The sequence below is a fragment of the Patella vulgata genome, chromosome 8, assembly GCF_932274485.2.
Source record: "Patella vulgata chromosome 8, xgPatVulg1.2, whole genome shotgun sequence".
Taxonomy (NCBI): Eukaryota; Metazoa; Mollusca; class Gastropoda; family Patellidae; genus Patella; species Patella vulgata.
In genome coordinates, this window is record NC_065886.2 from 18,322,805 (window position 1) to 18,336,847 (window position 14,043).

General features: G+C 34.6%; 1 protein-coding gene across 7 annotated transcripts in view; it reads right to left on the reverse strand.

Annotated features, from left to right (window-relative positions):
* Window positions 1-14,043, reverse strand: part of LOC126831174 (uncharacterized) — a 112,291-nt gene that overhangs the window by 8,030 nt on the left and 90,218 nt on the right. For all 7 annotated transcript variants that reach the window (XM_050561877.2, XM_050561881.2, XM_050561882.2 and 4 more), the window contains exons 2-3: window positions 3,131-3,293; window positions 935-1,094 (exon numbers count right to left, since the gene is read on the reverse strand). In XM_050561877.2, coding sequence (XP_050417834.1) covers window positions 935-1,094; window positions 3,131-3,293 — 323 coding nt within the window. The remainder of the gene's footprint in view (window positions 1-934; window positions 1,095-3,130; window positions 3,294-14,043) is intronic.

Here is a 14,043-nt window from a genome sequence, read left to right on the forward strand (position 1 = left end):
TCCAACCCATCCAACTCAACTAGTTGAGTTCACCTACCACCATTGATTGTTGATGTACTTTCTAACTATCCCATTGCATCATAATCCCCTCTCATCACAAATATAATAGCAACAAGGTAGGTAACAGTGGAAGTGTTTAGTAAAAACACCTGCAAGTTTTGGTCAATTCCTATTTCTAGATATTTATAAGAAGCAAGTGTTGATAGTTTATACAGTTTTACACTGTATTATTTGTCTGCCAGTTATATTTCTGTTTTAAAAGGCACAATTAATTGCTGCAGAGTGGTGATGAACAACAAATAAACCCTTAAAGATACATTATGGGAGATTAGATAAAGAGCTGGCATTTCTCAGTATAATAGTTAAAAACTAGATAATGTAAAGCGAATTTGCTGATAATTTCAGTCAAATTGATACACTCTGAACCAAGATTTTAGCGATTGAATTTTCGGCCAAGCCCCGATCATCATTACTTAAGTCGGTGCGATATAAAACCTAAGTCTTGATTATCCATTTCATGATTAAATCATGAATGCAAGTCGAACAGCAAATCGGAACCTAATCCAATAAACATGTCAGGCTTGCGATGACATCGAGAGTTGATTATGGTCTGGATAAGTTAATTAATGTATAATTAATAATTTAGATAACATCTCAGGCCTAAAGAAAGACCTGCAATAGGCAGATTTAGCTCTTGCATAATGTATGTTTAATAAGGCTTTATCTATCAGACATCTAGAGCCACGTTTCCTGAGAATGAAGGGTTGCTTTAGACAGCTTTATTATTAACACATTCACTTGAGACATCTTTGTCCTAGTATGGGACATGAAATGTACATAAACTAGAAATTGAACCTTATTGTCTAATCCTTAGTCATTTATAAAAGAAACACAAATTTATTGATGTCTAAACAAAGCTGCAGACAATACTTACTCCCATGTTGAGACCACGAGCACATCTGTTTTTACTGGAGGAGTTAAAAACACGGCGACTGGTAGGTTCCGAGGAGATGTGACCAATGATCAGAAACACTGTTCCCAATACAAACATGGACACGATCACTCCAATTAAAGTAAAGTCCATAAACCATAGTCTAAAAATAGAATAAATTACAATAAGATTAAAGGTAATAAGTTTACTGGGGTAGTTAAGAGACAGAGACATTTGTGGGTTGGTAAACCATTAATTTTGTATCTGAAGTGATTTGACTGCACAGTTACATTGGACATTGCCCAGTTCAAATCAGATTGCATGTAAAATCCTAGAAAAATCTGTATATGCCTGTTCATACAAAAATTCTTTTTCACTTTGATGTCATGTGATAATTAGATTGTATGAGAATGAGATAGAAGTGGTGGACATCCAGGATTTTACTGTCCAACATGTGTCAATATCAAAAGGAACTAAGATCTTTGGGATATAAACATGTATTTTAAGTTTATCAAAACTGGATCCGAGATCATTGGGTTATAAACATACATTTTGAGTTTCATCAAAATCGGATAAAAGTGTCCACAAGCTAAAAACGTGATTTTTTTTAAAATCAGGGGCCATAATCCATGAAGTAACAGTCCACAATCTTGGTATTACATACTTTTACACTATTTGCATTCAGGGAGCGTTCACTTTGTCTGGAGCAACGGTGATATCTTTGAACGGCTTTTAAAATCGGATAAAAATTGTGACCTCTAGAATGTCCAAAAGCTAAAAAATGATTTTTCTTAACTCAGGGGCCATAATCCAGGAAGTTACGGTCCCATATGTGCCAATATCGAAAGGAACCAAGTTCTTTGGTTTATAAACATACATTTCAAGTTTGATCAAAATTGTATAAAAATTGTGACCTTACAAAAAAAACCATGATGTTTTTTCGTACAATCAGGGGCCATAATCCATGAAGTTACAATCCGATACATGCCAATATCGAAAGGAACCAAGATCTTTGAGAAATAAACCTATATTTCAAGTTTTGTCCAAATTAAATAAAACTTGTGACCTGTAGTGTCCACAAAATTGCCACACCATCATTGATATATCTTCTGAAGAGAGGTACAAATCTTTTAATGGTTTCCAATGATTTTAATGCACACTCATGAAAAACAACTTACTCTAAGTACTTCAAAGTATTTGACAATTAGACGAGTCTAAGGTTAGTTTCAATATATTTTTACAAATACAGGGTGACACAAAAAAAACTTTCATCAATAAAAATCGAATAACTTCCAAAATTTTATTTAGATTAACACAAAATTTCAGCTACATTAGGTTAAGTCTATGTAGCAGACATCTCCAAAGTTTCAAGTCTGTACCACAAAAACTCTTTGTTTAACTGGCGCTTAAAAAATGTGCTCTAAATGAGGTCCCTGGTGCTGCAAGCACATTTGGATCCGGCGGGCAAAGTTCTCAATGACCCTCCCACATTCTTCCCTTGGGATTGCTTTTATTGCTGCTGTGATTGTGATTGCTGCCTTCAGATCAGGGATAGTCTGGGGGTTGTTGCCATACACCCTGTCCTTAAGGTATCCCCACAGATAAAAATCTAGGGTGTTCAAGTCCGGTGAATGCGGCGACCACTCCGGGTCACACCTGCGGCTGATCAGTCGGTCAGGGAAACGCTGCTGTAGCCATGCCAATGATTCGTTTGAGGTGTGGGGGTGGCACCATCCTGCTGGAACCACTGGAGGTCCCTGATGACCCCTCTTCGTCAACCAAGTTTAGGTGATGAATGCTTTTTTTGTGTCACCCGGTATGTTTGGAAACTAATTTGAATATTTTTCATTACAAACAAGTGTTATTAACAATTTCTGTGTTGGACAATTAAAATAGAGAGAGAGAGAGAAATGGGGTTTAATGTCCACTCGACACAAACTAGGTCATTTCGGGACTAACATATGGTTTAATTTTATTTCAATAATTTGCTTGCGCGTATGGGTCTTTAGCAGTGGGAGGAAACCGGAGGATCCGGAAAAAAAACCACTAGGTTGGACAGGCGACCCAACTCCTTGTCACGTACAACCGGGGATTCGAAACCATGCCAGTTGACTCAATGACAGGCTTTATGATACAGCATGCATGTGCTAACCATTCGGCCATCCACCCCCCCGACAATTAAAATAAGTAGCTACTTACAACGGTTGGTTATTCAGAAGATCACGTGTTTTGCGCGACCCAATGAGAAGACTTCCTGTTAATCCACCTAATCCCAACAACAAGATAATCCATGCGATCAGAGAGGCACAAGGCACGTGAGACAAGCATTTTAGAAACCGCTCACAGCAATTTGGATTTCGTGCTGAAAAGATAAAAAAAAAACAACATTAATATTTAATATGACAAATATCTTATGCTGAATACAAACAGAAATTTAAATATATACGAGACAAGCATTTCACAAAAATAAATATATCAAGTGGAAGTGATGTTAGAAAAACATAAACTATTATTTGAATTGATCTGTTATTTTCATAACACATTTGTTTTGAGATACGATCACATTTATATCAAATAGAAATTCACAACCTAAAGCAGAATAATTACGGCCAGTATCTTACGGAAGAAAAATGAGTTTATACGGTGCTAAGTTTGTGTAAATTAAATTATGAAGTGATCAGCCCCATTCTCAAGACAAATGGAAATTTTACAGTTCTAGCCCCAGGGGCATTTTACACCAACCAAAAAATATAGGTAAATAAATCTACTAAGTTACAGCTCTGTTCAGGAACGAAGCCTACCAATATTTTATATAATGTCATAATTTTACCTTGTTAAAACAAGAGATAGTTACTCCCAAACCCTAGATGAGAGATAATTAATGCAAAGCAACTTAAAACTATCCAGGTATAAAGTTTCATCAACTGGTCTCTATGTAGGTAATTGATATAAACTATATAAAACAGGAACTGTGATAGTTAATGATAAAATAAACAGGAGTAATTGTAAACTATATTGTGTTTATATATTGTAATTGGTTAAGCATGTCCATATGATGTACATCAGGCCTTGTGGAATTTAGTCTGCCGGGGTATTTCAGCAATTTAGCCCTTGGCGGTTGACAAAAGTTTTTATTTGTTTTATTGGAATGTCTTCAGTTTATTGGAATCTTGTTACATCACCCTTTGTGGAATTTAGTCTGCCCGGGTATCTCAGTAATTCAGCCATTTGTGGTTGACAAAAGTTTTTATTTGTTTTATTGGAATATCTTCGTTTTTTTCGAACCATGTTATTTTACGGAATACCAGGTTTTCAGAAATGCATTGTCCGATCGATCAGTTTTAGCACATAGATAGAAAAGCACTGAATGTTTTATTGTAACAAACAGAAAACAACATTGGCAACAATGCATTTACAGGAAACTGAATAACGACTCTATTCACACAGAATGACTACAGATTGCTTTGGGCATTTCTGTGGTTGCCGATTTATATCATACATCAATTTCGAAGAGTTGTTACGAGAGGAAACCTTTTAATTGCTTTTTTAAAGCACACCAAAGTGTGGTAAGATCTCTGTGTGATGATTTCCATCATGGATTTTTATTCTGGTTAATACAAGATCAATTAGGAGAATCCTCTCAGAACAGACTTCAGATGTTTAATTGATACATTAATAGTAATTAATGGTTATAGACACATAGATCAAACACAGAACCACACAAAATGCAATGCCTAATAATAATGAATAAAAATTGTTACACCTAGGACAATATTTGGATACTCATGCCAAATGCCGCTGAATTCGCACTTGTTTCGACCAAACGGTTGGGAGCGCATGCATCATATGAATCATCACTACAACTTGCCTGTGATTGTCAAATTATACTGCTAGAAGTTTTGGTCTAGTCCCTATAGTAATGAGTTAATGGTCTGGCATGTTAATTGTTATGTTTCGAACATTTGTTTTAACCAGAATTACTACTCGGCTCTCCATAATTTACCATAATGTAGGGGTATATTAATATGGTTACACTAGAGATTTCTATTCTCTTCGTTGTCAATAAACCTTTTCGAGCTCTAGATTTCAAATGATCATTGTTCTATAACTATTAAAAGTTGCAGTTTTCGACAAATGATCATAAGGGAGAAACAAAAACAAATATAAATCAATTCACTTCATGCTATCTTCTATCAAATGTTCTGGACCACTAATTATGCAAAGATTGGACACATTAACCTGGAAATTAACAAAGCGTTATGTTCTCTCTTGGAAATCACACCACAAAAGATAATCATGTTTATGCCAGAGGCATTTTTGTGAATCACTGAATGGCTTTCAATTAAGTTATCATACCATATTTATGGCATCCACACAACTAAACCTAAATCTAATTGTATTTTCAGAAAATTGAGAAGCCAAATGCTAACTTACTCGGGCATGTAGTACCAGAACCATGCAAGCTACCTAAAATTTGATCTTTGTTTAACTCTGGTTTTAATTTTGGTTGACCCAGACTATACATGGAATTCTTACTACCAATGAAAGTACCAACTTATGAATTATCTGTTCTCTTAATTTGATTGGTTAAACTTGTTCTTTCTTATTTGAAAACCTCAAATCAATGGCTAGATGAAAGATCAGGTCAGATCAATTGAAAACAAACTTCTGAAAGACTAATCTCACAGTCTAATCTTAAGTAGCCTGGAGAATCACCATAAACATTTAACAGAGGGTACATTGGCAACAGAGAAGCTGAATCATTTTGTCGGATACAGTTTTCTTATATAGATAAGATGGAGTAAAACCATATTCATATGGTTGTGTGTTTGAGGCCCAAATAGTATTCTTCTGGGAACTTTTATTAACGTACAAATTAATTAAGTCTGAAATTAATTGATTCTTTGTGTAGTTTCCATCAATGATAACCACTGACGAACTGCAGCTACCAATTCATAAAACATACAAAAATGGCTCCAAATTATTTATCAACTAATCTTCTAACTTGGTATTCATGCCTTTTTTTATATCTAGTTTGAAGTCTTTCTGTGTGTATTGATCGATTGTCGTTCTATTACTTGCTGGGCCAATTGGCACTCCTCATGACATTAGCCTGTGTTGGAATTCCAATAATAAGCTTAACGTCAGTAGTCTATTTATACTCCCAACTTCTCTCTACTGCCATGAATAAAGAACTTCACCCGGATTGACACATATTTACCAAAGAGAAATATACTTCTCCAACTGTATAAGAATAAAAGTAATCATGCAAAGAATTTGAAGTTCTATGGTGTCTTGTAGCCGTCAATATGGCACCATTTTAGCTCTTTATCTCACCATGAGGTTCATTGATATTGCCAAACACTGCATGCAATGAATCGTTTGTTAGTGTTTTTAATACATATTATTTGATGCCTCCACGTATAATTGACTTGGCTGACCATATCTAAATCTACCAAGATATCCTAATCCATTTACTATAACATACAACAATGTTCTTCTTGAGGATTGACCGATCTTAAAGTCTCATTACTACCATTTCTCTTCACAATCCCCGGCCTGGATGTTCCAAGACAAAAGAGATATTATTGTATATAAGGCGTCACAGGATCATAATTTAATCTTGATAAAGGGTATTGCACCCGAAAACGTCAACCCATTAAACAATCTTCTACTTCTACAAGTCTGTTGTGTATTCTGTTGAGGGGGGGTTCTTTAATTTTATTTTACTACTCCGCCCCACCGGTATCATCTTTTGATCCAGTCTCCACGCAGATGTATCAGCCTGTCCAGCTTTAATTACGCTCTAAGGGAGTGTTGCCGTACCCTTTTCCTGTTTTCAGACATTAAAATGGTGCAAAAGTTTTGGCAATTCAACAAACAGAACCGAAACACCGCACAACATAAAACTTGAAGCATAATTTTTACACTTCTGTACAATGTTATCACACAATTTAGCTTGAAGAAATTGTTATTAGATAAACTTACAAAAAAAGAAGTATAATTATCCAAATTTAACACTGGACATTCCCCCAACTGACATATATTGGCTTATAAGCCTGTCACGTCCCCCACCAATTTTTTTTTTATTTTTGGGGATAAATTTTTATGCTATAAATTCTACTAATCCAGTTAACAGGTTAATATAAAAGAAAACAAAGTCTGTATATGACAATAAAATTCAATTCAATTTCTTCAAATACTACCAGATACTTTTCTTTACACATAACAGCAAAACAGATTGAGTTGAACATCCACATCAAATACCATTACACAGCACTTACTAGTTCTCTAATCGATTGAAATATTTCTTAAATGAAAAGTGGCATATCTCAGAAGTCTCGAGTCGAAAGTGATTTCAGTTGGTGAGGATGATTAACTGTTCATCTGCCGTGGGGTTACAAAATGGCCAGTTATTACATAAACTATTATGAAAAATAACATAACGTAATTACTTGTTAACCCATCAAGCCAACCTTGCACAAAAATAATATTTACACAAGACTTAACTCAATTATTATGTCTAATATTTATAAAAAATTTATTTTCGAGGAATTCACCAAATATTTACACTCATTTCCAGAACCTGCTACGGAATAATACAAGGTCTATTGCTATTCACAGCATGCTTTTCAGTACTTCTTATCTATGAAGTCTTATTTATCCAAACTAGAAGAAGTTATTTTCTCTAGTAATTTTTAAAGGATGTAAGAGGATGTTAAATCAAAGCAATCAAGCTACAACATTTTTTAACAATCTGAAGAAATGTGATATTTACACATCATTATTTATATAATGGTATATTTCTCATATAAATGGATGATTGTAAATCGTCAACCAAGGCCTAGATGGCAACATGTCAGAATACTTTGACAAGATGGCCATATTCTCTGGCAACATCTGCAGGATTGCATTCTGCCTGCTTCCTAGTGGGTTTATCAGTGCTGACACTGTATGTCACCTACTAGACTCTGTTAAATGGCGTACCAGATGTTGTGCCAAACATGGTACTGCTACACCTGATACCATTTCTAATTTGTTTGAAATAAATACAAAACTAACAATTAAATGTATTTTCTTCATCTACAGATTTTTTAAAAGCAGATAGTATTTTAGCAAACAATGATGACGAAACAATATGGATAATATGACATTAAACAACAAAAGTGCTTGAAATGTTACATTGTTTTTTAGTCAACTTCAAGTCCATAAACAATAATTACCAGTAGGTATTATCAGTTGAATATCCTTCATTATTCTACACGATTTATGGTTTCATCAAGTTGAAAAAGTTGAACAAGTTAAAGGCTCAATACCACTCTTGATGTAACTGAATAATATGTCCCAATATTTATTCTGGTCAACAAATTGCACTATTTTACAATATTCCAATTAATTGATGATACAAATTTCATCTTAACACATCTAATTTAAAAAAATTGGAAAAATTCAACTAAATGATTTGAAAAGCCTGACGTAAAGCTTTTCAAATGTGACTTGGATTTAAAAATATTTTTGAACCCTCTGGACAAGTAAAATAGGATTTAATGGATAATTTACACAGCAGGTAGGACACTAACACATCTAGTACTTAGAATAAGGCTATTTTTTATTTTTTGGAGCTGTCAAGCCAGCAAGAGTGTTATTGTCCCTTTAAAGGCAGTACAGAATGCTAATGCAGCATATAAAGCAGTCATGAGACGCGATATAATTCCACTATTTATCCTTGTACTATCAATGTAACATTTTCATATCAATTAACCTACTACACTTATAGCACATTATATTAATAGAAATAATAGAACTCCAGATCAGAGATTACAAAATAATAGGAATTTTATGAGATGATATTCTGTGGTATTTTCTCTGGTATTTTTTTATAAAATACCAAGTACTATATAATTTATAATGATTCCAGCTAAATGATTTGGTGGTTCTTATTGCAAATTGGTTTCTAAACGGAAACAAATTGACTATAATAATCAAAAATGTGTGACCATACGCCTAATACTGTTTAGTTTATTGCCACATTTAAAATCTTATGGCCAAAATAATATCTTTATCGCAAATGGCAGAAATGGTAATCAACAGACTGAGTATTGTAGATTATCAAAATTATTCATTAAAAAGATGTAAAAATAAAATGTCGTTCATTTGCATTGTTTTATTTACAGAATATACAAATATTTGGACTGTGCTCCCATGTTACCACTCCCCTGTTAATTAATAAAATGGAAAAAAATGTTGAGTATTTCTTGATGCAAGTCACTTCTCCACTTTATAAGACAATTGCAGATACACAATAAACAAAAAGTGAAGAAGCCCTGGGTGTAGAGGTTCAAGTAAATATTCCCAATATTTAACCAAGACATCTTTGAGTGAAACTTGACATCCTCAAAGCAAAGTGACATTTTTTAGCAGATAAAAATACTGCATCCAATGCAAATCCTTGTATCATACATGACTTGATTGGACTTTTAAGGGTGGGCCAAAAAAAACGTTAGCCATTTTGATTTAAAAAAAAGTATTGTACAAAGAGAATGGGCAACAAAACCGATCAAATACACTATACACTAGAATGACCTTGTAGAGCATAATTTTGCTTTCCATGTAGAAAACATATTGTGTCATGTTATTTATCAACAACACTATTTCGCAACAAGATAAAGTTGCTATGCACAGACAATGTAATAATGGCCAAGACATTTTTTGTGGAACTGTGTTAAAGAGCTTGAGGGAGGTGATGGGTTCTATAAATAGATTAGTATTTTCAGATTTTTTGTTAGGCTTGAACAAAAGAGAAAAGATCGATAATAAAAGAGAATACATATGGCCATAGGGATTATTGAAAAGCTAATAATATTTTAACACATAATGATAGATGACTACCATATAATATTATTGAAAACCACAGATGATGATGGTGTTGGCTATATACTGTACATTATCCACTAGACTTTAGACCAATGAAATTTCCATATTTAGGTTTGGGACTGGATTATCTAGTACATAATGCAGAGTAAGTCAGGGATCAGTAGTGTGTTTTTCTGCACCAACTGGTCTAATGAAGATGGACATATGCCACTGACTGTGACAGTGATGTTTAACCATATTATCACACCAACATGTCAGTGGTACCTCTGTTTTCTCAACTGAACGACCAGGCATGGTTCTTTGCGAGGCCCTTCATCCTGCATCACTGACAAGGGTAAACCACACTCAAAAATCTCAAGACACTTTCTCAGCCAACACTGAATATCAAGCCCTGAATCTTCTGGTTTTTGAACACGATTCATACTCACTGAGCCACCGTGATTCCCTATAAATGTTTTGTACAAGAACAAGTAATATATGAATTAAACAAGGTATATATTTAATAAAACAGAAAATAGACAAATGATGTTTATTTTAGAAAGATAAGTTGTTTATATAACCTGTGATAGGTTTTCTACATGTCAAAATATCATATAACAAACTATAGCTTGTTTTACCAATCCTTAAAATGTATAACTGTCAAATGGTAATGAATAGGAAAATAATTGTAGGTAAGTTATTCACGCCCTTTGTGACAAATAATTTTTAATGATTCGGAAAAAACCCAGTTGATTTAGTTTTCTAGCACTATTTAGACCTAGAGCAGGGGTGTCAAACATGCGGCCAGCGGGCCAAATCCGGCCCGCCAAGGGTTTAATGTGACCCGTGGAACAAATTTCAACAAACTGACGTGTCGATAATTCTATGAACTAGCATTGGAGATCATTTATTATTGTTTTCCAGTTTCAGTAAAACTCTGACTTCTGTACTGTATGTCATAGATCTCTAAGTTAGATGTAATACGGTCCTATATGCACGAATCTCGAAAGGGACCGAGATCTATGGGATATAAACACATATTTTAAGTTTAATCAAGAGACAATGACAATTTACATCCACATAAAAATGTGGGCAAATAAAAACATATATATAATACAGACAAATATTACTCTGTATCATGTATTTATGAAATTTTACGAAAATTTAAAACCCCACATATTAATACAGTATCTTGTGTAAATACCGGTAGAGACAGACATTATTCCAGGAACTCTGCCAAACAAGTCGCGATATTTTAGAGGTTAAAAGAGCCATAAATCAAATATACATCACAATAAGAATACCCTATCATATGACGTAAACAAATTACCATTTACTGGGTTAGTGTTATGAGGTGTTAATCAAGTTGTTAATCGTCTGGTATAAACAGAGTTTTTAAGTAGCAATGATTTTCCAGTGATGCTATTTTCCCACTGGAATCATATTATATACCAGAACACTGGAGTCATAATAACACAAGACTACCATGTTCTGTTTGGAAATTCCACTAAAAATACACTAACCATATGTTTTCTTGATTTCTGTTTGTTTATGATATATAATGCTCTTTGAACTCAATAGCAAGTGCAGACGGACCTCACTACATGCAAAGAAAACCGATAAGACAAACCTGTGGACAAGACAAAATACACAAACACTGGAAACAATAAACAACAAATATCAAATAAAGTGAATGTATCTGGGGCCACCCGTAAACAGCTTCACTCAATATGAAAAACAAACTTACAAAAAACAGAAAAACCCCCACCAAAACTTAGCAATGAATTACAAGAAAGACGAAATAAATAGAAATAATTGTTAAGCCTAGTACTTAAGTATATCAAAATTTGTTAGCTTCTTGAACTCTTCAACAAATTAGATGTGGTATCATGTGTCCTTGAAAGAATAAGCATAGACTGCCTTGTATATGACACTAGTAATGGTTATTTTTTTTTAAGGGGAGAGAGAGAGAGAGAATGGGGTTTAACGTCCACTCAACACAAACTAGGTCATTTCGGGACTAACATATGGTTTAATTTTATTTCAATAATTCGCTTGCGCGTAGGGGTCTTTAGCAGTGGGAGGAAACCGGAGGACCCGGAGAAAACCCACGAGGTTGGACAGGCGACCCTACTCCTTGTCACGTACAACCGGGGATTCGAAACCACGCCAGTTGACTCAATGACAGGCCTTATGATACAGCACGCACGTGCTAACCATTCGGCCATCCAACCCCCCTTCTTTAAGGGGAATGCCTCCTTAATTCTTATCATACCATCTTCACAATTTGTCATTAAATCAAACCAATTTATTACATTCAAAACCTGGTCATTACCAAATAAAACTGGCATTATGTTATCGTATGACTGTTTAGTAGACTTACATGAGCATACAATTGAATGACATTTAAGGTTTCATCAATAAAATCCTTTGGTCATTTTGAGATATTTTTTTAAATCTATAGTCATGCCTTTAATGCTAGGGAGGAGACTTTTCTCTTGGACAGCGGCATTGTTGATTAGGCTACTTACTAATCATTCAATTCCAACTGACAATGGTTCCTTTACATGCATGCAATTCTTAATGAGTGGACTTCATCTTTTTATTCCATGCAGGTAACTTAGCAACACTTTACTTGTAAGCACCGCTGGCACTACCCCTGACAAGTGTGAACCCAGTTTCACCAATTCTTGGCCCAGACATTTATACACATCTCATTCACAAATAAGAACAAATAATATGATGATATGTTGTCAAAGCTGAACATTTATCATGAAGTAAATACAGTTCTGGTTTCGAACTGAACAAAGTCATCTAATTAATTAAAATGCACACATACATGCTTAGAAATGTGTTATTTATGACATTGCCCAAGTATAATACACATTTCAATGCCATTTTCACATCCAGATCTAGCTTTACAGAATACTGTAAAGGATTGCTTTTAAAATGGCCATATGGCCATGGTTAATATATTCTGTATTGTAATGGTATCCTAGAAGTATAGTTAAATGTAGACAATAAAGTTGAATATAGAAAATTGTATTCCTTGGGGTGCATTTATATATTACATTATAGTTTCTGTTAAAGAGAAATCATTAAAGTAAATCGTTCAACTGTCTAGACTGAAATTATAATAGTTGATACCCTTCTTTAAAATGGTTCAGGATAAAATAAAACAATTGGCCATAGCAATACAAGATGTGTATACTTCGCTATATTTGATCAAACTTATCTTAATTCAATAACTAACACTCACAGGAATATTTTGTGGCTGATATCTTGGCTCAAGGAAAAACAAAAAGGTGAAAGTCTACGGCCTACTCTTGTAATAGTTCCATTACATGCACACCAACGCGTACACAGGGTCTCAGTTTTCTGTCCCATCTAAACAAGTAGACACTTATCCTCTCCAGGCCCTCCATCCTGCTTCTCTGACAAATGAAATAAAATGGGGTTTAACATGCTACTGTTCTGCTCCGACTGGGCATGAAGATGGGCATACGCCATACAGTGTGCTATGAGGGAAATTTTACCCGAGCAGAGGCACTATGGCCTACTCTTATATCTAATTCCAACTGCCAAGGGATCTTTTTCGTGCACACCAATGTATACACAGGATCTCAGTTTTTCATCCCATCAGAACAACAAGACAGCTGTCCTTCTCAGGCCCTTCTGTCCTGCACCACTGACAAGGGGAAGCCACGTCAGGAAATCCAGAGGAACATTTTCGGCTAATGCTGGGATCAAACATGCGACCTCCAGACTAGCGAGCCAGCGTCTTACCCACTCAGCCACCAGGGATCCCATCCCACCTCTAACAAAGCTGTAAAATATGGCTGTTTTTATCATATATAGGGAACAAACTGATGATATTTAAATTGCAGTATTCTTTCATGGATTATAATGTTAGATTCCAGATTCACCTATGACTATATCATATTTTTCTTCTTTTTCTTTGTTGGTTAATGGTTAATATCACACTGACATATTGAAAAAAGAAAAGTAAAGTAAAAAAATGTTCTTAAAGACTGTAAATTGTTTTTAACATAAGCTAACTCTTCTTATCAGGTTCATCATTCACCATCTTTTCTTTTATCTAGGATGTTATTTGTTATGAAAGGGAATACAGACAGGATAAGATATGTTTTGGAGATTTGTGGATTCCCTCACTGCAGACATTACTACAGCTGGTTATTGCCCTGTCATTCTACTTAAAATGTTCAATAGTTTGGCATTTTGATAACCAAAAGCAACTC